We start from the raw sequence: 25779 nt of genomic DNA on the forward strand, positions 1-25779 counted from the left end.
CAAAGAAGCAGACATTCATAGTTTCTACAATTACAGTGTAACAAAGCAATATATATTTCTTAAGGCAAGGGAATATTAAGTAATGGGAAAGGTCAGACCACAGATTTATGACGAGGAGGTTTGTATACCTTTGGCTGCTTCCAGAAGTTATGTCCTTCCTTCAGCAAAGTGGGACTCTGTGCTGTTACATGTCCTTTCTATCTCAGCAAAAGCTGCTCTTGAGGAAAGACTTGATCAGAAAATCTTTTGATGTTCTGGAACAGGAGTGAATGATCAGATAATACATTCATATATCTTCACTATTCAGATTTTTACAGCTGCTTCTGTTGCTGCTTCATTTTGAAACACATGAAAGAAAATACTAGCTGAAGGTATTGATCATTAGCCTGGTGGTGTTACTGTGTTCAGCGCAGCAGCGGGTCACTTCTTTTCCTTCTTTTGAGGGTGCTCTTGTACGAATCTGATGGGAGAAAATAAGCCACCTCCTGCAGTAGTAAGGTACAGGAGGAAAATCTCACAATCACTGGAGGGAAGGATTTACTGTATGTTCTTCAGCCTTGAGAAAAGGAAGATGAAGGTTGAAGGGTTTTGTGCTGAGCACTGGGGAAATTGCTAAAAGTGAGTCATGTTGACCAGGATCTAGTAATCGAGCCTTTCTAAACCCTCAATTTCACAGCTACAGTTCATGTTTTCAAGTAGCAGAAAATAAAACTTTCTCTGATTGGTACTGTTGATTAGATCTTAAAAGGAAAGGCATGTCTTGGAGTAAGACACAATTTTGTTTTACAGTTGTTATTAATGTAAAAGTCTAATAGTGTGTGTGTGTGTGTGTGTATGTTCAATGCTGATTGTGATTAAGGGAGAAATACTGAATGGATAACTTAAGTGTTAAATTTAATATGCCAGTATGACTAAGTGTGGCTAAAAATACTGAGGAAACATAAGCAAGCCCATAGTCCATGAAGAAGAGGAAAGCAGATGAACTAAGCAATAAATGTTTTATACTCAGCCAGTAAAAATGAGTGAAATCACAGAATGTTAGGGATTGGAAGGGTCCTTGAAGGATCATCTAGTCCAGTCCCCCCACTGGAGCAGGAACACCTAGATGAGGTTATGCAGGAATGTGTCCAGGCGGGTTTTGAATGTCTCCAGAGAAGGAGACTCCACAACCTCCTTGGGCAGAAATGTTCAACACAATTAAAATGGCAAACCAAAAAATATAAAATATGGTGTTAAAGTGTTCATAAAAACTTTCACTGAGGAACTTTGATAAAATTTTATGATGGACAACTATTTTAAGTTTAGTTGAATCATATGTTTTGGTGAAAAAGCTTCACTGGAAAATTATCAAGTACCTCTTAACCAAGTTTTATGTGAAATATCTCAAACTGGTATAAATGCGTCATATTTTCTACTAAAAACTGTTCATTTAAATAATTCTCATGGAACAGTTAGCACACTGTTTCTAATTACACTTACAACACGCAGCATATTTTATACGTTTTATATTTAAATTATATAGTTCATATAAATTACATATGCCTTGTTAATAGCTTTTTGACAAATAAGGACAAGCAAGTACTCTGTACTCTGAGCTGGCTGGGTGTATTATTGTAGATGTCTGTAGCACAGTGCTGAGCACAAGCTAACACACTCTCTCTCTCTGCAGGGTTTGTTAATGGTGGCTCAGTGCTGTCCACATTGTGGTGCAGACTTGGCCGTGATCTGATGGGGGATGCTGTTGTAGCTCTTGGAAAATAAGATGGGCATGAGTCTTCCCTTCTCAATAACCCACTGTGTTTTGGTTGTTTCCAGGTAGTCAAGGGATTTTGGCTTCCCATGCTCTACCAGGTGCACCAGGAGCTGGAAGCGAGCACAGCCAGGACAGGTGCCCCAAGCTGCCCAAAGGGCTGTCCCTCACCATATGACATCAGGCTCAGTATAGAAACTGGAGTTGGCCAGGGGGCAAATACCGCTGCTCGCGAACAAATGAGCTGTCGGTGCTGCAGACTGTGAGCAATTGCATTGTGCATCATTTGTTTTGTATATTGTATTTTTTTTTTTTCTCACTTGCTTTGCACCCTATGAAACTATTCTTATCTTAACCCACAAGTTTTTATTTTCCTTTCCGATTCTCTCTCCCATTACCTTGGGCAGGGAAGTGAGCAAGCAGCTGCGTGGTCTGGGGTTAAACCACAACAGTCCTTTTGGTGAGAACCCACACCATCAAAATTACTCCAGCTACTAGAAAGAAAATTAACCCTATCCCAGCTGAAACCAGGACATAAAAGCTCTGAGAATTCTACTAAAAGAGGAAAGAAATATTTTAAAAGACAAGTAGCATTATAATGCACCATTCAAGTATCTGTCACTAGAAATTGTTCAGAGTTAGGATTATTATTTTAATATATTTTAATGAGAAGACTTCCAGTGCTTTATCCTTGCTTTAAAGTAATTTAGGGCAAAACTGTGTCATAGACTGAATTGCTTTGTAAGACATAACTCTCCAATAATATGCAAGCTCCCTGAAGTATTTCTGTATTATAGCTACTTGCTCAGCTAGTTTTAGAAGGGGGAAAGTTTGGGAAAAATAATTTAGTGGGCTAGAAAAATCTTTATTCTGTGTTTGTGCTCATGTATGTATCAGTGGAGTTCTGAGGATGAAATAGAGCTGGGGCAGGAACAGAAGGGCCAGTAAAGCTACAATACTATATGAAGTATCCACGCGTAAAAGCTGAAGTTGGCAAGATGCAGATAATTTTTTCTGGGATGGAAATTTTTTAGGTACTTGCTGACTGCAGCAAGTACAAGGGGGAGAATCTCAGAATTCACAGCTGGAAGTTATTTTGGAGCAGGACAATTTCAGCCAAGACCCCAGAGGTGGGAAACATCTGATGCTTTGCTTGTATTTCTCCCTTAATCAGTCTTCTCCAGCGAAGAATATCTCTCAGTTACATTATGTCTGCTGTTAATGGACTTCTTGGCAGCTCCCTATGGGCCAGGTACGAGCCGCAAATAATTGAAGAGCCTGTCTGTGTTCTTCAGCTTTGATGCGTACAGTATCTTTGGCCTACTTTGTTTTTTGTGACTTATTCAAGTTTTGGCCATTCTGTTTAGCTGGTCAGCAAAAAGCATCAGTTAGTTCTTAACAAACATTGTGAGCACGTGTGTGGTCAAAAGTTGTAAAACCAACAATTTTTAAGGCAAAGTTAAGTACCATCCAACCAACCATTATACTACTGCCTTATTTTTCACAGAATAGTTAATGACTGAGAGATAATAATGTTATATTACCAATAGTGTCTATATATTATTTGGTTTCTTCATTTTTTTATACAGAGTTCATTTTACAAATGCAATTTAATTAATGTATTTTCTATCAATGTAAATTTAACTTGAAAATTAAAAATTCACCTGCAGTGTTTGTCTTAATGGCGTATGTAGCAGAATTAGAGTCACTGTGCTCCACTGTAAAGAATCGGCCACCATGGAATAAAGATCAGCTGAACTGTGAGTTTATCAATAGATGTGACAGAAAGAGAACCTTGGAGTGAACATTTTTAGGTGTCAGGTACTCAACTCTGACTTTTTTCAATTGTAAAAGACTTTTGCCACATTATTCATTACAGATGGTTTTGAATTTGGTACAAGTGAGTTTTGGACAAGTTACTGAATAACACAGTCTTACAAAGGTGAAACAAGTTGTGAGGAGATACTTCTGAGTATTTACTTTGCCTTAAGGTGAAAGAGAGTATTCTGTTCTTCCTACTAAACTAGCTGTAATACAAGCTTCTGAGCACAAGAAGTATTTTTAAGCCATTTCATATAATTGTCTGATTTATGGAGACAACTGTGTACTGTTAATAACGTTTCTCAGTTTTGAAGAATACTACTGAGTTTGGAGAAGCATGCCTTCTTAGCAGCTTAAGGTATGGAGGCACTGCACCTTTGAAACCTATCTTGGCGCTTACCTAGGGTAGCATTATGCATCAGTGAGCACTTAAAGTCAGGTGAGATGGCTGGAGGAAACAGGAGCTAAAGCATTGACTGCTGTTGTGGAGGGACAGCACCACTATTTGTCCTGACATGTTTTAGATTAAAATATAGCTGACAATACAGTTTATGTTAGAACAATCTAGTGAAATCTACCCACAGTATTCTTCTGAGGCGAGTGTGGAGGAGATATAAGATACAAAATCTCGAGTTTTCATTTGTAAATGGTCTTTGGTCTACCTGCTTTCTAGTTCCACCTTTTAGATTTTAAATGGAAGAGTTGGTCCTCTTAGTTTAATTTTGTTTGATTTGATGGGTATGTACTGAGCCTTCTTCTCAGGGTAGGCCTTTCATTCTTTCATTGCTTGTCCTAGTGCTGCCCACCATTTTGATCACAAATGCAAATCCAAGATAGAACAAAAAAATCCAAGATAGAACAAAACCTTGTAGAGCAAGTAAATTGTTGCATTGTCAGCATAATATGATTTTGCAGTTTTATCAGAGATTAATGTGCTAAAATATATTCTAGTGACATAATCTGCAGTGGTTTCTCTATCAGTTCTTTAAATGTTCTCTCTTAATGTAATGCTAAATTTAGATACTACTGAAACTCATTTCAGTGCAGATTTGGATTGTCTCTGGGCTCTTGTAACTAACTTGTAGTTATTACTGCTACTCTCTGAAGGGCGAAGGTGTTTAGTGCTAGTTCTGGAAAGCAGGTTAGATAACGATTGCTTGCTTGGAGTAAAATAATAAATCGTGATTTGGCAAGAAAATGGCACTTTCTTAGTGTAAGCAAAGTCTATGGTACTTTTCCAATGTGCATCTATGATCATAGTGAACATGTTGGCTATTTCAGATGCCTCGAAGCACATCTAAGCTATCTGTGGTATTTGCCTGTAGGATTGCAGGTTCAGCATCTTTCAGGACTGTTCTTCAGATATATGAAATTGGTTGTTGGCGAGAAGAGGGAGACTAACATGGGCATGCTGGAAAATGGGAGGTCTCTGCTGTTTTAATTTTTTTTAAAAAAACCTGTGTGGAGTTATTTCTGAATACGCTGTTACGTGGCGGAGACTTCTAGACTGAATTTCTGCTTGGGAAGAGATACCCTCCTGTCAGTTTTGCTCTTATCCAGGCAAATTGACCAGGGTTCCCTAACATGGAATATACATGACAGCACTTAAGAAAGTTACTTATTTTACAGAAAAGTAAACTCCAGGATTCACCTTAGCTGTTTTCACTCCTACTCACCTGTACTGGAGCAGAAACTGAGGAAGAGATGAAATGAGATGAAATCTCTTCCTCATCTGTATTCTTCAGCTTGGGGATGGCAGGAGGCATATTGAAGCTATCAGGGATGTTGTGGTCACTGTCACTCAAAGGAATATGATAGTAAGTATTGTGTATATGTGCCCAGTAATCTTGTGCAGTCATATCTTTAAAAAATTAAGATCTTCAGTTACTGTGAGGTGGATTACTCTTCTTTGTAAATATCATACTTGTAGGGGGAGGATTAATAAGAAAAGGTTTTCAGCAAAATGGAATTGGGGAGATTGTTCTATGTATTATTTTTACTTTTAATTGAACATCATGCAAAATAGATGGCAGGAGAACATATCTGATCATGACTTAAAAGGTGACTTAAAGCTGCAAGTATGAAGAAGCTACTTTTTGCCAATGGGCTACGTTTCTGCAAGCTATTTAGAAATTTAAAATAGTAATCATTTTTTAGGACCTAAATGAAACAAAATGCACAAATCCACATTTCATTGAAGACTTCTTAAATTGTCTGAGATCTGCATGTCCCCAGCCTGCTATGTTCCTGAATATTGAAAGAGTCAGGTTGTAACAAGTTGTGACATGAACAGCAGACAATACATCAGTAGTTTTAAAATTCATTTGGAAACATTTTGTTGACACTTAAATCATCAGATGCAAAGAAAAAAGGGAATGACAGCTACAGAAAACAAAAATAAGAGTGCTGAAAAACCCATGTAGCCCATAATAAATGAAAAACAACGAAATAATTTTCAATGACTTGAGTTTAAACCTTCCAGAAGTACTTTTACAAGCAGCTGTAAAGCATGGATGATGGCTTAAAAATACCTGTAAATTATCTGGAATGGAGATGTGAAACATGCAATAAAAAATCTCACTTTCAGCATTGTCAGTAATACTGTTTGTCTATAGGAAGTTCCCCCTAGGTATGAAGAGGAATGGATCAAATATAGAGTTGGTTTATTCATATGACTACATTCTGTGGCCAAACTTTTTTTTTTTTCCCTTTTCCTTTCACATTCCCCAGCACATAGCATATGCTGAAAGAAACAAAAGCAAACCAACCAAACAAACCCAAACACAAACTAAACAAAAGACAAGCAAAAATACTGCAGACAAACAGTTCAGTCAGGTCACTGTTTTAAATACAATTTAGTGCTTCCATTTAGGCCACACATGGAGATATATCTATATATATATGCAAACACACTAATGTATTAAGGAAAAAGAAAAACAAATTCTGCTTCTGAATTTAACTATCTGGGGAAATACAGACTTAGCAAGACTGTCATTTATCATATACTGGATTGTATTCATACTTTATATCTCTCTGGAGTGCGGTGGGGAGAAATGAGACACGAGAGTTTTGGGAAGGTGAAGTAGTGTGAACTCGCATGACAGCCCTTCTGGATGCTGCTTGTCTCTGAGACTCCTCTGCCATTCTTCAGAATTATACGTTGTTGTGGTTTTGTTTGCTTTTGTTTGTGTGTGTGTGTTGTTTTTTTGTTTGGTTGTTTTTTTAAGAAGTTATTTTAAAGTTCTGATAATCTTCCTTAAACCCTGTGATTGAAATTTTGAAGAACCACTTTGATCTAGAATCTGGAATTATCAGACTATTTCCATATATTCTCCACACTTTGTTCATCCTGAATTTGAGTCATCCTGCTCTCACCTTTAGTCCTTACTGGTATTTTTTTGGAGTGAAGGGATTATTTGGGTGCCTTTTTGCCTGATCATAGAAAGTACTATCATTGCTCTTCTCAGCCTGTGGTCTGTGATTCATTCCAGCTTATTCTCCAACATCAGGGATTCCTATGTTTCCATTGTTTCATTTTCAGGTTTTACATACCAGTCAAACTTCTCCTTTTAAAATAAACATGTAGTATTTATTAGCCTTGGCATAAGCATGCACATGGACTTTGTCTGTCCAGGGGTGCTTCACAAGCAGGTGTCAAACATGTGCATGTGCTTGAGCGTCGAAGAAATATAAGGGAAAATATACAGTAAAATTATTGGAAAGAAAATTATGGTAATGTAGTTGGGTATGAAATGCATATGCATGGTAAAAAACTGAAGGGTTCCTGGTAGAGGGAACCCTTTTCTTTTTTCATTCCATTTTTAAAATCCATTTTTTGTTGGATGCTAAAAATTCTGTGTGGGAGGTGGCCAGTCTTAATTTACAAGAAAATAAACTTTACTATTTCTGCTAGTTGGGGGTCAACTTATTCTCCTAGGAGGAATCTTTTTTTTTTCCTTCCTTAACATTTGGTTCAGATGGTCTCTATTTGCTTCTACCCAAATGTAGAAGAGCTCAGCTGAAATGACGGAGTGTCAGCAAAAATAGCTTTATCCACCTGTATAGGTTTCTACAAGCTGTTGTGGTATTTGGTAATTTACCAGTGGAATCTTTCATTTCCAGGCAGATCATTGCAATCCTTATCACATTGCCTAAATCCTTTAATTTGTGGTCCCTTCCAAGATAGCAAAAGGTCACTCTCAGGCACCCAAAAATTTCGCTTTCAGTTGAGGTAGGTGAGAGTTTTGTGTCAGGTGATTACTAGCAATGTATATACAAGTGCTTATCTCTCCCAGGTATGTACTTGCTGGAAAAAATGCAAATACATGCTTTGCCCTACCACAATATTTCTTACAGGACGCAGTAAAATCAACATTTATTATTGTCTTTGCCCTTACTTATGAATACTTTTCTTCATACAGTCTTTCATGGTCCTCAGTCTAACAACTAAATCCCAACATGGATATTAAATATGTATTTCCTTGTCTAAATTGTGAGAATTTTACTCTTTTCATTGTAATGATTTTTGTCTGCTTCTGCATATTTTTTCCTCTCAGGAAATTTCAAATCTTGCTCATGTTGTTTAATGAGCTGGCTGGTCAAGCATCTGATGCCCCGGTCGGAACTTTCAAAGTCACTAAACACATTTTTACTTAAAGCCAGCTGACATTTCTGTCTGTTTGATTTAATGTATGATTTCCATAGTTAGATCACTGATCAGATGGAGCACAGTACAACCATTCCGCTGTGCTATAAACACACCTGCATACCGCAGGTATGACATCTGTGGAGGACAAAGATCCTTCTTGCCTTCTTTCCCAATAACAGACTGTTGAGGTGTCAGTATTTTTGTACTGAATGTAACTGAAAAAAATAGCCTCTTCTTATTTATTCTTGCTTCTTCCGACAGTGAGGAAAAAAAAAAGCTATGAAAGGTGAAAGAGAAAAATAACAATGAAAAAAAACAGAAAGCAGTGAAAAATGTGTCATAGTTTTGTTACTCTTAAAACAGTAATAAGGTAGGGAATAAAAATTTTAAAACATTGAGTTAATTTTGTTTTCTCCCTTCCCTTACTTCATTTTTTGTGTGTGCAATAAATCTTTGGGACATGTTAAGGCAGAGGGAGGATCTTGTAATTTTGACGTCTTACTCCCAGAGCTCTTGTTCATGAGAGACATGAAGTGACAGAGGGCATGTCTGCAATCATGTTATTTCTGTGAGGTTTTTGAGTACAGAATGTTGGAGTTAGCCTAATATTGGGCTGAGTGTGTTTTCAAGGCTCTAATTATTGAATCCGTTAAAGAAAAAAGACACCAAAAAGCACGGGCTTGGTCTTCATCATGTAATTCTCCACCTTAAAGTAAGTAAAGCTGTCATGAGGAAGCGCTTGTCAAGCTGTTGTGCAGGAGGCGCTGCTGGCGCGCAGCCAGTGCCAGAGCCGCGGCCCAGCTGGCTCTTGCTGCCACCCTTCTCTTGTGTAGGAGTGAGCCCAAAATAGGCCGCCTTCCTACTACCTCCCTTCAGGGGGCTTCAGCAATTTCTCAGAGGTCAGTAGACACTACTATCAATTAAAGTAGCTTTGTGTCTGCTTTTAATGCACGCTCTTGCAGGTAGGGCAGAACAAACTTGCTTTGAAATGCAGTTCTGCTACTTCTTTCCCTGGAATGCTCTGTGAACTCTTGGCTGTATGTGAGGATCCAAGGCTAGCTGATTTGCTGATGTCTCACAGGTCAACATTAAGCTAGCCCGGTTGAGCTGGCTAAAAATGCTGTCTTGGTCATTTTGCTCCCTCAGGAATGGTATCATAATGTGGTCATTCAGTAGCCTGTAATAAAAAAACATGCCCTTAGAATTAGGAATAGCCGGTCTGGTTCCCAGTCACTTCATCTGCTCACAAGCGCAGTCTGTCTTGAATATTCTGCTTGGTTTACAAATCAGTCAAAAGGTAGATAACCTGATGGTAGATAATAAATATATTTATGGGGTGGATCTGAAAAAAAAAAAAAAAAGATTGATCAGAGGATTTTGAGTTTCACTTTAATTTATGAAGCAGAGTTTCACTGGGAGGTTTAGTGACAACTTGATATCATTTAGACAGTGATCTATCTGAAGAAAGATTAATGTTAATTAAAGTGGCATTGGAGAACTTCAGCAGATGACAGCAGCCAAGCTGGCTACAAGCTATTTCTAGAAAATTGACTTTGTTGTATCCAGTATGACTCATTTATTAAGTTAACGGATGAATCAATAGCTCAGCTTCTTATGGCAGTCACTGAATGGTGGAACTGTATAAAGCCAACCAGTATTGATTCAGTCCAAGTGCGCAAGTGTCTTATGTATGATTTAACTGTGCAATAATAATCCGGTGAGTCCGTTGGCACGTACATATACACAGGGGCACAGGGGAAAACCAGTCAGAAGTCCAACTTGCATCCAGATGGAAAATAACACTGTGATAATTTCAACCTTATATCCAGAATAGATGTTCTAAAAATGAGAAATTAAGTTTCTGGTTTAGATAGTGTTGAAACATACAGCAAACAGATGATGAAAGGATAAATTATTAAAATAATGGATAGCTTATTGTTGTAACAGTTGTAATTCATTTCTCTTTAAGTTTTGTCTTCTCATGTTCTCTTCCCATTTGGGCTTTGGTTCATTGTTTCTTGCCTCCATTTGAGCACAGTTCTTCCTGGTTTTTAACTTTCCTTAACTTGGATGAAGTTCAAGTTTTCCTTTTTTGGTGAATTGTGCTTTAATATGTGAAATAGTAAAGCTTCCATCTGTTCCAGTACAACTGTAGTGGCCTTGCTTCAGTTGATTTCCTGTATTTTGCTAATTTCTTAGGTTGCTATGGAAACCTTGCTTTCCACATTCTCCTGAATCTTTCTGTCAACTTCCTGCAAACCCATTCTATGTATTATATGTCAACCTGAGATGCACTTTTTTGTAAATAGTTTCCCTAAAAGAGACACAATGTTTCCATTCTTTCACAAAGTCCTGTGCAAATATTTACGAGATTTATTATTTCCTAATTATTTTATGGATTTTCTATCCTGTCTTCTCTGATTCTCTCCTCAGAGACATTCACCAGTTTAGCCCAATATGAGGTGTGGTTCTACATTGTTATTGTGCCAGCTCTGATTTCCACATGTAGGAATAATTTAACTTCTGCAAAGCGACCAGAGAGCTGGAGTGTCTGCGTTACATGCAGGGTATGATACAGACCTGATGAGACTGATGTTTGTCAAAACTTGAATGTAAATTGTGGGACCTTTCAGAGATTATCTGTTGCATGTGCACATGTGAAAAAGTAAAGCTAAATACTAGTTAAAATAATTTCACTATTAAATAATGTGACTTGCTGTGGTATGAAAATACTGCAGTTTGGATGAGAAAGAATTTGATATCAGGTCTCTATAGATGAAGTTTGTATATTCAGCTTTGCTCCTGGTTGTTTGTGTATTTGTTCTGAGAGGAAATGCTATTTTTATTGTAGGATGCTGGATGTTGTGTTGTTCAACTGGAGCAAACATAATAAAATCTATAATAATACTAAAATGTGTGAAAGATGAAGAGTGAATCTGCACAAAAGTTTGGTCCACTGTGAACTGAATTCTGGCTCTTCTAACGTGTTCTTTGCTGCGTTATGTTCTAGTGTAAAAAGCCCAGAGTAGTTAGTGTGTACTCAGCTAGCTGGTCCTTTGCTTTTCTGATCACAATGTAATTGCTTCTTGAAACACTGTGATCAAAAATGTTAGTGTAAAATGTTCTAACAAAACCAACCTGCAAAGAGAGGCTGCTCCCACAAAAATGAAAAAGACATCTGTACCATATACAAGTCCTCTGTCACAGACTGTGCGTCATCATGGAGGTGAAATCGCCTGTGTGTAATTGTCTGGTGTCTGTTTTTTCAGATGTCAGTGATCCAGGATTTGCAAAGTAACAAGCAAACTTCTAGACAGCTCACAATTGATAGTGATGCTTAAATGTAATTCAGAAAAATACTTAAATGTAAAGTTTTCCCTAAGTTGGAGATACCAAATAATGCATTGGTTTTCAGTTTGCCTTGCTTTTGATCTTCTTTCTTAGCATTCATCACAATGCTTTTGTTTTTCTGAGTAACTCGTGTGTATGACATTGTGTAGTCCCTTATGCTGTGGACTTGCCTGACTGTGGGAGATTTGAGATAGTGACTTGGTAACACCAAACTAAGTGCTTTCAAATTTCTTTTCAGAGTATTTACCATGAGGTTGGAATGAACTGGGGCTGATAATTTTTGAGTGAAGAGTATGCAGCATGTTTCACAATTGCTTCTGCCTCTTAAATTCACTTGGCAAGTGAATTGTATGGTATTAATATTTTGTGTGTGACATTGAAGCTACTCAAGACATTTTGTCAGAAAAAAAACCAGACTGTTTGAAAATTTTATTTATATGTTGTTGTTTGGTACTCTCAGGCTGACGAAAAGACAAATCCCTTTTTCTTGTAGTTACATTATTACGTGGTAAACCCAAAATTTCTGTTCCTCACATATATTTATGACCAGTAGAATAGTTCAGGCTGTGTTACGTGGATGCCCCCAGTGTGTGTGGTGCCTTTAAACTTCTGTGAAACTCAACCAAACTTTATACGCAAAGTTAAGTGTCTTGATTACATCCTCTATAGTACCAGCTTTAACTGGCAATCTGCTGTGGTTGATCTCTCTTCCAGGAGTTATAAGATGGGACGAAATCTAATCTTCTGAAATGAAGAAAGTATAGACTTCCTTAAAAATTTCATTTCACCTCTGGGGCATTTATGGAACTGGATATTTATGTGTCTCTGGTTCTCTTTCAGTTTCAAGTTTGTTATTATTTATGTATGCAGTCTGGATTTTCAAGCTAAAGATGTCGGTGTAGGATTGCGAATGTATTAAGATAGATATAGTGAGCTGGAGCTGTAGGTGAGAGATTGTTTATTTAAACAGTAACATGACTTTTAATATCTCTTTCAAAAATGTGGAATTGTGGTAACTGATGTTTTACATTAAAATATGCTACCATTTGGACTGCAGCTTGGCAGATTCAGAGTATGTTAAACTCTTGACACAAAACTTTGCAGAAGTATTTGCGGAAAATTATGCTAATTAATGGTTTGAACAAGCCAAATGAGTTTACTGAGTCAATTATTTTGGTTTTAAAGATTTTTTTTCTGATGTATTCCAAGAGAATGCTTAATACTTGTGCGAGGCGGTGGCCAATAAAGAAAACTGCCAGGTGGAATTCCCTGCTGGGGGAGTGTTGGCAGCAGAGGCTCCATCCCCTGCTTCTGCTGGAGGATAGAAAGTCAATGAGGTTATTTTTTGGGTGCTCCAGAGCATGGAGAGGAATGGATCTGAAAGAAAAAAATAAAAATGTCTTCTTATGGACTGTGTTCCAGTAACAATAGGACCAGTCACATGCAATGATAACATGCACTGATCTGAGCCATTCCTTGTCATGGTATGATGAAGCATTCCTTCACCATGATGGTCAAAACAATTTCTTGTAGCTATCCCTGGAAACACCATTTGAACAAAGGTCAGGTATAGTGAAGAATAAAAGCTCATGTTTATTCTTGCACAGGCAAAAAAAAAAGTTTCCGTTTGTGCAGCTCTCAGTTCCATTGATGTTTAGCAGCAATGAAAGCTGCAGAGGAACGAGGACAGAGTGATTGCTACACTCTGATTGTTCATAATGAATTTGAATGCTATAGTGTCTGGACTCTGTCTCTACCCCAGAAATCATAGTTGATGTTACTTGGAGCAGTAATGGATGTCAGACTTTACTTTTCCTGTGCAGAGTCCATGTTCTGTCTAAGGCCTTCAAACTGTTTCTGAGAGTGAGTGGTAGAGATATGGATAGGCTGGACTTATGGGGAAAATCTATTTTCTGTGTTATTCTCTTCTCCCTTTTTTAGGTTAAGTAAACAGTATATGTAATAATTTCAAGATTAAATATGAGGAAATACGTCTGTATAGAAATGCTGATAATTGGAAAAAAAATCAGTAATAGGGAGATAGTACAAATACATATTTTATAGCTGTCTCCTGCTTTATAATAAATAGTTTCTTACGTGCTTTTCCTTTCTGAAGGACCCAGGAAATGACTAGTGTTGCTCTGCAGAGCCAGCAGGGAGGTTATCAGTGCAGTTATAGTTTTAGGTCTGAATTGTCACTATCAATGATACTGCTTCATGAAATAGAAGAAGCCATGTCTGCATGTCTCTGGGGAAAATATTTACCACCATTTATAGTACTTGCTATTCATGCATTTTCAGTATGTGAACTATACCATAAACTTTTGCGGGATATAGACGAGTAAGTTCAATATGGGACAAAGTCCCCTATTTTTCTACATCAGCAACAACTATTATATTGTACATCATCCACTTTTTATTACAAGTCACGAACTCCAGAAACTTTTCAAACATGGAAGCCATGGAGTCTGTGTGGTTTGTGAGGTCTGTACATGCATATCTAATTAAAGATTTTCAATTTCAAGAATTGCATTTGGATGCATTTAAGACTGTATAGCAGATTAGGGAAATACTGAACACAAAGCACATCAGGCTTCAAATATTTAAACTCATCCATAGGACTTAGACAACAAGCAAGAAATTGCAGAATACGATTGCTGATGGCTGTTACTGTAGAGAATAACATCCTGGTGATGGTAATTCTGCTTGGTTGACCTAATTATTTTCTTTCAGCCTAGTGAAGCACACCTTGTGTCTAATGTTTATGTTATTCACATGAAGATTTTTCTTTGAATAAAGAAAGGAATAGAGTTTTTTTGGTTTTGTTCTCGGACTTGGTGGCTTTTATCTCTGAATTGGTAAAAGGGATATTTGTGTTTTTGAACAAGTTGTGACACCATTATTATGCTATGCTTTATATCACTGATTTTGAGAACATCTTTCTTCTGATTTCAGAGAATATTTTTCTTCTCCTTATTTCAGGTTGGGTGGGACTATATCTGCATACAAGATAGTGCCAGACGAAATAGAAGAAATCAAGGTACAGTATTACTGCCTTTCAACACTGAATTTGTTTGCTTAGAGAATTACAGAAATGTTACATTAAAAAGCCATGTTATTTCTTGCTTTGAAGTGTATCATGGAGGGGGGAAGTCTCTAAAGTAAAATTGTTAGATGAATATTTAGGCATCTAAAATAGAATTTTTATTATTTTTACAAGTGTGTTTTACCTTCAGCTTAAGTTGACTTCAGTAAGGTTTGTTTGATGCTAAAAACATGTGTAACTCAATGTATTTGTTTTTCTACCTGCAGACAGATGCAGGACTACTGGGAACATTAAGTTAGATTTTTCATAACAAAAAATAAATATAAATAGAGTATCCTTTTACTTTTGAGATGAAAAGCACATCCTTTTTTTTTTTTTTTTTTTTTCCAATAATATCTGTCCTAAGAAAGGGATAGTATGAAGTACTGAAAATCATTGAAATCTCTTTGATTTTGGGGAGTGGCAAAATAAATACTGAAGTTTACTTCCAGAAAAATGTGCATTATAGCAAAACTCGCTTTAGCAGAGTGCACTCATGGATGGTACTTCAGCAGGTTGTGTCAGTTTTGTTCTTCGGTGGAAAAAAAGATGGGTACTAGGTGGGAATTTGGCCTAGAACTGGTGGCATGGTCTGTGTAGGAGTTTCTTTATTTGACTGAGAGTCAATCACTCTGACATATCGCTTGCTCGTTGTGATTACTTAACCCATTGCAGCGTTTCATATACTCATTTTCAGTTGTGCAAAGGGAGTCAAGAGTAGTTTAAAAATCTGATAAAGGGAAGTGGTTCCATAATTGTCTGATCTAGACATGACTTTGCAGTGTGCAAAGATGTGAGGATTTATTCCTCCTCAATTAGCATCAAACCCACTGTAAGCAAATACAGTGACTGCCTGTATCTGCATTGATGTTATCATTCTGTCAGGATAAAATTTTATTTCTCTACTCTGAGATTCAGGGACTCCTCTACCCTGAATTATCAAGAGGAGAATGATTTATTAGGATAGATGCAATGTTTAGATGTTGGTATTGGAAAGTAAGAAAGGTTTTCAAGTCTTATTAGTGTTACGTAATATTTTCATGATGCTCAGAGAACTGCACCAAAACTATAAAAACAAAAATGACAAAAACCCCTAAATCATAATCCTTCTCCTTTAATAGAAGAAATCCAACCCACTGACATTTTGTTAATGTTGAAGGCAGAGAAAAGGAAGCTGATATTTCTGCTTTGTTGTGCGAACTGAGTTCAGTGAACAAAGAAAAACAGAATGCTGGCAAAGAAGAAATACTTTTATTTTTAGAGACTTACTGTTTTAGGCAAGATCAGCAGTCACAGGAATATGTTTTTCCCGCCACCTGCTAAGGAGGCCTGTTCTGATTTGTCAGCTCTTTCTTACTCAGCTGGTGTTTAAATGCTTGAGATCCTAGGAAACAGCAAAGGGTGGGTTACTCATTGCTCTTGGTTGTGCCAGCACATAAGTGTGGGGGCAGGATTGTACCGTTCTAAGGCAGAGCTATTTAAAGCATTTGGAAAAAATCGATTCCTTTATATGTTTCTGGTAGATGTCTTGTTTTGTTCAGGTAATGGGGCTTTTAGGTTGTGACTGAAGTCAGCCCAACTCTCACACTTTAAATGATCGAACTTCTCAAGTTGTAATACAACAGGTGTTATTCATATGAAATAAGGTACTCTTTGAAGGTGCTGAGACACACTAGCAGTGAGTATAATGGACAAATCTGTATGAAATATAGAAAAGTATTTTTTTGTATATAAGTATTTTGAATAGCAGCTGGCAAACAGGGAGACTAAGTATCCTTTCAGTAAATACAAGGGGACTCAACTTCTGAAAGGTTCTCCAAGCACATTTGAGTAGAAGGAGGAGAGAGGAGGAAGTAAAAGAGAAAGCAAATGAGATTACTGGAATCTTGCTTTTAGAGAGGACAGAATCTTCCTCCATGCACAGTAGGTCAGAGTTATAAGGCTCACAGCTATCCCTTCCAATTTAAACATGAAGTATTAAGCAGTTTAATTTGATGAAATATGCAAGAAGAGTAGTTCTGTTTTTTTATATATGATTTAACTTGGCAGATTGCTGTATTATCTTCACAGGAGTTGGAATATTCATGTTTTCTGATAGTCCTTACAAAGTAAACTGCTTGCTTAAATGGCAAAGGAGGGTACTTGATCAGGCAGAGAGCAATAGTTACTACAACAAATAAGAAATCTCTTTGACAGTGTTTCCATATATTCTGGAAAAGGTGGTAGATTAACCTCTTTTACAGCTCAAAATAATTTATGAGGAAAACGGATGTACTGATTTTGTTAATTCATATAATTACATCTTAGGTAGAGCACCATTGTAAGCAGAGACTGTATCTCTGAGTTTATGGAAGAGGAAAAACTCTGTAAACCTTAATATACCTGTTGGTTAAAAAGTAACTTTAGAAGATTACTGAAATACATGTTTCTAAATCTTTAGGTAATTTAAAAAATAACCTATACAATATATATATGAGAATTTATTTATCCATGTTGCAATACTCAGCAAATTTTTTCATGTGTTTATAATGTTTCAATTCAGGAGTGTTTAGAATATACTTATCCTTGCATGTGAGTGTGATTTTTACAATGTGTATAGATGTACTGTGAGATCATAGATGACTTATATATCTAGAATACTGCCTGTACATATATGTGTCTATTTATTTAAATGGGTGTATATGGTCAGTGTTGGGTATAATCAAAGCAGTGCATCCTGCGTACCAAAATTAAGTAGCGTCTGGCATGTCCGTAGGTGTATGAATGAGGAGTATTTATGGCAGCAGTGACAGCACGTATCCTAATTGCCCTCATGGACCTGACCAGGGTCAGGAAGAATTGTGTGGAGCCAGTCACCACTGCAGTCCCTCAACATCTCTGTCAGTCTGAAATGGAGCGTGATGTAACTTACCTTCCCGAGATTTTTGTCACAGGTGCTTTGGTTCCCAAATTGAGAGCGCTCCATAGGTAACCATATGAAGATACCATCACAGTTTTTCCCCCTGAAGACTTTTCTAGAAGGTAGAAATATCTTTTATATCACTAGATCTTGAGGATCAAGACTTCAATAAGAGAAGCTCACAGAGGAGGAAAACCTGTGTGAATGCGTAAATGGCCATACTGCCATCTGCACTCCTGTCATTTCTCTACACCAGTTAAAGCAGTGGCACTTCACTTTCACTACCTGCTGGTTTTAAAATATGGCAGGAACTGATTGAGACAGTAAATACAGGAATTACAGTATATTTCTGAGAAAGTGTCACTCTTGTGACTTTCTCTAGACTTACGTTCTTGTCTGAATTATTCATACTGAAAGCAAGGAGCCTTTCAAACTCGCAAAACCACGTTGGCCTATTTTAGCCTTGCTCCTCGTCTGTTGTAGTAGTACATTGTGCCTAAAGGAGACACCTTCCAAGCCAAATAATTTTGTGTACATAGGGACTGGTGAGCATATTGGGCAACACTGGTTTTGAAGAACATCTTCTAGCTGGAAATCAAAGCAATTGTATTTGAGAGGAAAAGAATAGCAACAAACTTAACACTCTTTATTTCTAGTTAATGACATACATGGCAAAATACAATTTTGTTTACAATGTGGAGTTTTCCTCAAAAGTAAAGAGCTATTTGTGATTATTACCAATGAGGGAAAGTTTGTGTGATGTGCCTGTAGGTAGTTTGATATGTCAACAGTAGCATCTTACGGTTTATAATATCATGAAAGATGCTCTTTTTGATTGCAGCATTCTGTCAGTACAAAGGAAATACGTGATATTGGGAAGGATTGTTATTGTGGAGGAAGATTTGGTGAATGAGAACGCTACTCATCAATGGATTTCCAAATAAATACTTGGTTTGCTAGGATTTGCAAGTCAACATAAGAAAGGAATTTTATTGTGGTTTATTTTTTCTGTGTTTTTCTTGTGTGTGTGATTTTTTTTTTTTTAAGTGCTTCCCCGTCTGCCTCTCATGTAGGCATATGCATGCATCTCATCATCTCAAGGCCAGAAATGAATTTGGCAGCAGGTGTTCAATTCATGAAAGTAATATGCACAAGAAAGACCTTGCCATTGTGTTTCATTCTTGTCACAATTGTGGTACGAGATGGATATTCTAGTATAGAGAACAAAGTTAAATCATGACCTCCTCTGGTAGTTAATTTTAAGAAATCTTGTTAGAAAGTTTTCTTAGTACTCGTTGTCAATTTGTAAATTTAGATGTAAAGCGGTTCTAGAGGAACAGGGGATTATTTTTTTTTTTTTTTTTTTTTTAGTTCCATTATCCACCATTTCACACAGAGACATACTTTATGGTCCCCAAAGAACACCTGTAATTCTTCTATAGTTTCTCTTTAAATGAAAGCATATATGCGTAAAGTATTAAAGGCTACATTTTAGACTACAGACCTTTTCCCCTGATTAATGATAGGATAGCTCTTTTTTTTTTTCTTTGGAAGTATGTGTTCACTTAATAGTTTAATATATGAAAATCCTTTTCATGAATAGCTGAAACACTCTCAGATCATCAGTCTGTGGGGCAACAGACTCCAGCGATAAAAATCCAAGATTAGAAAATTGTAAAAAAAATTGAGAGGGAGGGAACTACCCAGAAGGGAAGTAGGGAATGCAGTGTCTTTTTAGAGGTCAGTTGATGACGTAGGAATTAAGGAGATTTTCACTTTTCCACACAATCGTATTTGGGAACATCTTACGGACAAAGTAAGCTGAGCTGCATTTCAGAGCAAAGTTGGATTCTCTGTCACCAAAAATATGCATCTCTGAAATGATTACAAATAAAGTCAGTCTATTCAAAGACTTTCTCAGAGATCGCCTTGTTTGTAGACCTTGTGGTGTCATATACCTACTTAATAGTGTATGCCAGGATCTGTTCTTTGTGCTGATAGGAGTAGCTGATGAAACACATGCAAGCTCTGTGTGCAGCCAGGGGACACTGACCTTCATCCTTCAAAGCATTTTCATGTTTATCAATGTGTGGAAAAAATAAGTAGCTAATTGTCAACAAGTGCCAGTTGATAGTCTTGTGTCAAAAAACAGGAATGAAAACAAGTTAGTCATTAGTACAGTGGTGGACAATCCATAAGAGCAGCATTGTGGTTCAAAATATTCAGACTTCACAAACATGGCTTTGTATTGCAGTAGTGGGTGATAGTTGACTCTGAAGAAGTGCCCTACATTACATAAACAAGGAAATGTGGTGTTGTCCAGGTTGTGCATAGAAGTTTTAAGTCCTGGTTCTGTTTTATTTCAGCATTGTATTGATGTTCATCTGCTGAGCATATCAGCATTTGCAGAGGGTTTCCACAAAAAGTTTCCCCAAGGTTTGTGATGGGAGGTTTCATATTTTGGTGATAATGCTGAGATTATCACTCTGTGTATCTGTTTAGATCCTGCACAAACATAAAATAGATTTCTCTCCAGTGACCTTTCAGAATAAGAGTTTTTTTTGAAGAGGCTCGAGCTGTTTAAAGCATGCACTTCCTCCAGTCCCATTGCTGAGGAATGTAAAGCACTGAGAAGCTTTATTATTTACCTTGCAGGTAGGACAATTCTGGTTCTTAGTTTTTCTACCAGTGTTTTCTTCTTCTGCCTTTTAGATTGAAATAACTAACTCATGGAACCAGAGCTCTTACTGAGTAACACGACACAAAAGGATATTATTGATTGAATGTCTAATGAATATTAACAAGTAGTATCTCCGTAGCCTCCAAAACTTACAAATACAAATTGGAAAAGATTTAAAGGCAATTTGTGGTGGTCATGTGTTCTTCCATGATTAGATGACTAGTCCTACTGGAGTGTGTGTTGGCTAAAACTCAGGGCTTGTCTTTTGACTCTCTTAACATGCAGTCAGTGTCTGACCTTCCAGGAGACAGCTTCATTGTGCTCCTGCAGCCAGGAAAAGAATGTTTCTAAAAGGATTTGCAAGTGCCCCAACCAGTAACAAAAAACAGACACTGTTCTGAGATCTCAGTTTAGTGTATGAAACCCCTGATAAACTTCCAGCTTTGGATCTCCTACTTGGTTCTTGAGTTTCCATAAAAGAGACATTCTTGTGGCCATGAATCCAGCTAGGGCAATTGAGAAGTGAGATGTGTTACATTAGAACCGCTTTAAGTCACATCATATTTCCCTGTAATTAAAATATACCTGATGTACACACAGATTTCTTCCAAGTTAATTTCTAAATCCTGCATTAGCAGAGTCAGTTATTGATTAGTGTTCTTTTTCAAGCTACATGTGGCTCACAAAAAATGTGAATTAAATTGTTTAGATGACAGAAAGAACTCTTGAGTTTTTATTTGCTGTATTAGTCCTTAAATGGTCTTACAGACTTTTGGTGTTTCCGTGCTGGAGAGAATGAAAAAAGGTTTGTGTGTGAGGTGATGTGACAAAATCATGAAAACATTATGTGAAACATAAAATTACTTTCCTTTAATTATTGGTCCATATGTTTGCATTCATGCTGTAAGCACATATACCAGAGATTTGCACCCCTTGCAGTATTGATAATGTGCTCTTAGCTTTTTCTCTCCTCATGCCATGCATTTGTGCTCTGTTCTTTTAGTTCTTGTCAACAGCTGATTATTTATATTATATTGTATCATATCCTATTGCTGCTAGCTGAGTGTGATTTCATTATCTATTGTGTTATGCCAGTTTTTTTTTTCTCATTAGTTGTTTGTTGTTTTAAGTTAGTTTTGTTTCTTCTAAAACTGATTTTTCCCCCTTTTCTGGGAAGCGCAGTCTGTATTACACTCAGTTCTGACTTAGAATCTGGGTTTTTGGTGCCAAAGCCTGGCTGTGCAAGCCTGAACCACTGTCCAGGCACACTCTCACACCACCAAAATATGAGTGTTTCATAAGAACGCCTTTTCTATTGTGGGATTTTTTTCCCACCTATGAAGCCAGTAGTTGCTGTGCATATCAGTTTTGACTCTTGGATTGTTTCTGCTCTGATAGGTTTGAGACTCTTTTTGCTTGAAGGATGTGACTGTTCTCCATGCTATAGCTATTGCTATATCAAGTTTTTTTATAGAAACTCCTTAGGGAGTGCTCACTGAAGGGGCTTTTCATCTGCTTCTCTCATCTTCTCTGGATGATGGATAGTCGCTGCAATCACAGACCTCTCAATCAAAAAAAATCTGTACAAAAAGAATGCGAAATGAGAGATGGCCAAAGTGTCTGTGTAGCTGTTGCGTGATTATTGAACAACAGGATTCATCCCTGCCCTTGTGTATGTTCCCTGGCATTTGATGGGATTTCTTTTAGGCCCAGGCAGTTGCTGCCATGACCGGTATTACAGACATACGCCATTTTTCCTCTCTGCCTTGCTGGTTCTGTGCTGTTTTGAGAGGTATGTGTCATGTAAAGCAAGCAACTAGGGTGGAGAAATCTGAGCATCCCTTATTACTGGCACCTGGCACTGAACTGATGTGGAAGAGACACCAACAAGTGTCTGGGAGTGACCACTAACAGATGTAAAAATTTGGGCCAAACTCTGATCGCTATTGGGACTGCTGCGTGCATCACCAGCATTCCTCTGCTTTCCTGGCAAGGACGTCACATGCCTAGATGCACTGGATGAAAAAGTATACTCACTAACTTTCCATGTGAAAATAGGAATTATCACTACTTGTTTTCCTGCTGTCTTCCATCTTATGTTTCATAGGCTCTGTTGCCTCGGAGACTGCATGGCTCCAGAAATGACAGAGGAGACCACCTCACCAAGCTACCTTCCTCTTACAAGCTGTCCTGAATGTAGAAGATGCTGAAGCATTGTTATTAATTCCTGTGCTAATGTGAGAAGGATTTAAACTAATGCTTTTTATGTTTTGTTGTGCAATTTGGTCTTATGAACATCCCAAAGAAGTTCAGCCTGTGTTTTGCAGATCATGGAATATTGCAGCATGTGAAAGGGAAGGGCAGGAAGATAGTGCATTCCTTTAAATTGAAATGCCATGCCAGTGACAAAATCATTTTAGTAACACTATTATTTCCTTTCGAAAACAATCAAAATAGTTTTGTGGTTCTCCTGCAAAGACACAAGTATCCATAGGATGAAAAAAGAAAAATAGCTGAAAGTGAATTTACCAGACAAACCAGTATATTGTTGATCTTTCGAGCCTTTCAGGTTATCCAGCATTTAAGAATTCTCTGTGCTGTTGCACAGGGAGATTAATATGTATCAGATTTTTCATTACCACAGTCCTGTTTGTCTGTTAAATCTTCACTAAATACATTAGAAACAAACAACAGGAGATTTCAAATCTCTTGTTTTCCAGCATGAAAAATATCTCAGCTTCTCTTCTGTGGCCATAGTAACCAATTTTCTGACTTCCTCCTGGCTTTCTTTCGTTTTGCATTTTTGCTAAATAATATCTCTGTACCAGCCATCACCTGAAACCTGGTTAGGTCTTGAGGCATCTTCTTACTTGCTCTACCACAGTTCTGGTGCTTTTCCTCTGACCCGCTATACTGGGGAATGTTTTCAATGGCTTCCAGTCTCACTGTTCTTTAACGGGATCTCAGCCTGAATAAGAGGAGGAAACATAGCTCAGCTTCATTAAGCAGCAAATTGCTTTTGGCAAGTATGTAAGTAAATCGAGTTTATATAAAAGCCCTAATCATTTTCCATCTGACCTGTTACATTAAGTTTTGTTTGGTTATGTTTAGCGTGTAAGAATGTATTCTGGTGACCCTTTTTTTGAGATCTATGAAGGAAATGTAATGTTGTTGTATCATTACTGATAATGTCATAATTGGTTAGGGGCTTGACTGAGTTTGAGGGAGATCAGCAGTATGATCTTTGCTTGTGGTAAATAGATTTCTGAAAGTTCTTTCTTTCTATGATTGTCAAAATGGATGCATACTGGTACTGTATATATAGGAAAAAAGAAACCTTCAGGTTCTACAGCTGTTTACAGGTAAATTATGAGAATTATTATTTGTAGCGAAATGAAGTGTGACTGCAAATAAGGACACGGAAATACTGAGTGACTGAGTGTCCAACCATATGATGAAATTCAATGGAGGTTAAGTGATGTGGATGGGAGGTGTGAAAAAATCCTAAATTTACATTTAAAATAGGGATCTCTAATTTGACTAATGCAATCTAAGAATGAGATCTGAGAAGTGTGCTAAGGTGGGTACTATGGAATTATTAGGAAAGGAGCAAAGATCAGAATGCAAAAGCTTTTCTGTAATCTGTGAGCCTCTGGTGCCCCACCATATACAATGGTGTGTGAGGGCTGATCCCCTAATCACAAAAATGATGCATGAGGCCTGAAAAAGATTTAGTCAGATTATAAAAATTATCTAATTTATAGGAGCACTTGCATATGAGTCAAAAATAGACTGAGACAGAAATGTCCATGAGTGGCACATTTGGTTGCATTTCAGCAACATTCTTCTTTATTTCTACTGCACTTTTAAAATTAACTCTCATGCTTAATTTATGCAAATTGTAAGACTGCCTGAAAGCAGGCAGCGAAGCTTGGACTGTGTCTTCTATTGGTTGATAACCTAGTGATTATAAGGAGGAGAAAAAAAAAAAAGAGAGTTCCTAATAACAGAAAGCTTTCACTTAGAACTGCTGAAGATGAAACCTTATCTGGTTATAACACAGCAGTCCTCTCTCCATCAGAAACTGGTTCCATAGATGGCATTTTTCTGAAAAGTATTTGTAGCTGGTAGACTGCAGCTAATTCTGCTAAAATAGTGTAGTTTATTTTGTGCTCATAGTATGTTTTCTATCTAGAGGCTTTTTATATTGTGTTTTAATGGCTTGATTGGAAAAACACAGTAGGAAGACATCAAAGACTGCACACAACTCGCTGTGATATGCAAGCTCTAAACTGTATTAATAGACTGATGCTTAGTACCTCAATGTGTGATTACACGTAATTAAACTTCTCTCTGATAATTATTTTTTTTATGGTGTTCTAATCCTGTTAGTTAACCTATCATATGCAAGGTCCACTGTTTAAAACAGAATAGGAGACATGGAATGTTTTTAACAGAAAACCAGCCAAAAACTTCCTTCAAGGAACTATCCTAAGGTAGTGATTAAAATAACATTAACAGACATGTTGAGCCATGTGGCTGGAGGCATTTTGTTTGCTCAAATGCTTTTTTTTATCAGATACAGGAGCTTCATCTAGATGAGATTTCATGCTGATGAGCTGTATCTGAGCACAGATGTAAAATGGAAAGTTTCAAGTGGATTCTATGTTTTATTGGGTATTTTGGGTAAGTGGCCTATCTCATCTCTGACAGTGCACAGAACTGGAATGTTGACTTATCTGATGTCCTAAAGGCTTCCACAAATGTATGTCTTTGGCCTAAACAAAACCAGAACAAAGTGCATGGCGTTAAAGCTAAAAATGCCTTCCTTAGCCCTAGCCACCACATCCCTAGTACCAAGAACTTAACATTTATCTCAGGCCATGTCTGTGTTACCAAGTCATGCAAACAAATAAGTTGCATCTGTCTATAAAGGATTTGGTGCTGGACATCCAGCATCCACATCATATGTTCTTTGATATGCTTTATTTCAAACTACTCCTAATATGATGCTGTGAACTGAGCAGATTACATGTGCTGCTGAAGCTCATCTTCCTAACATGTTTTATCTGAAAGGATTCCAATTCATATGCTTAAAGACTACTTGGCAATATGAACCAAAGTCTGGTGAGCAGACAGCTGTCAAAAGTACACTGCCACTTAGAACTAACAGGCCATGGTAGATGTGTCCCCAGCCTCCAGCACGTATCTTTTCATACCACAATATACCAAGTTACAAAATAATGTGAAATTCATAATAAAGTACCATTATTGCCAGTGGTCTCTGAGCTTATTGATTGTGCACCCCATCCATCAATAAAAAATTTTTGAGCACACATCCACCAGGATATGTATATTCTAGTATTTTCTCCCTGTTCCCCGTGGATGATAGAATCGCGTAGGTTGAAAATGACCCTTAAGATCATAGAGTCCAACCATAAACTGAACACTTCTACATTCACCACTAAGCCATGTCTTTAAGCACCGTATCTATACATCTTTTAAACACCTCCAGGGATGGTGACTGAACTGCTTCCCTGGGCAG

At 37.4% G+C, this 25779-nt stretch overlaps 1 protein-coding gene across 7 annotated transcripts in view; it reads left to right on the plus strand.

The window, feature by feature from the left end:
* The window catches only part of GPHN (gephyrin), a 295329-nt gene that overhangs the window by 102358 nt on the left and 167192 nt on the right, over window positions 1-25779 (plus strand). For all 7 annotated transcript variants that reach the window (XM_082058023.1, XM_082058025.1, XM_082058024.1 and 4 more), the window contains exon 3: window positions 14553-14610. In XM_082058023.1, coding sequence (XP_081914149.1) covers window positions 14553-14610 — 58 coding nt within the window. The remainder of the gene's footprint in view (window positions 1-14552; window positions 14611-25779) is intronic.

This window comes from Streptopelia decaocto, assembly GCF_964273445.1.
Source record: "Streptopelia decaocto genome assembly, chromosome: 7".
Taxonomy (NCBI): domain Eukaryota; kingdom Metazoa; phylum Chordata; class Aves; order Columbiformes; family Columbidae; genus Streptopelia; species Streptopelia decaocto.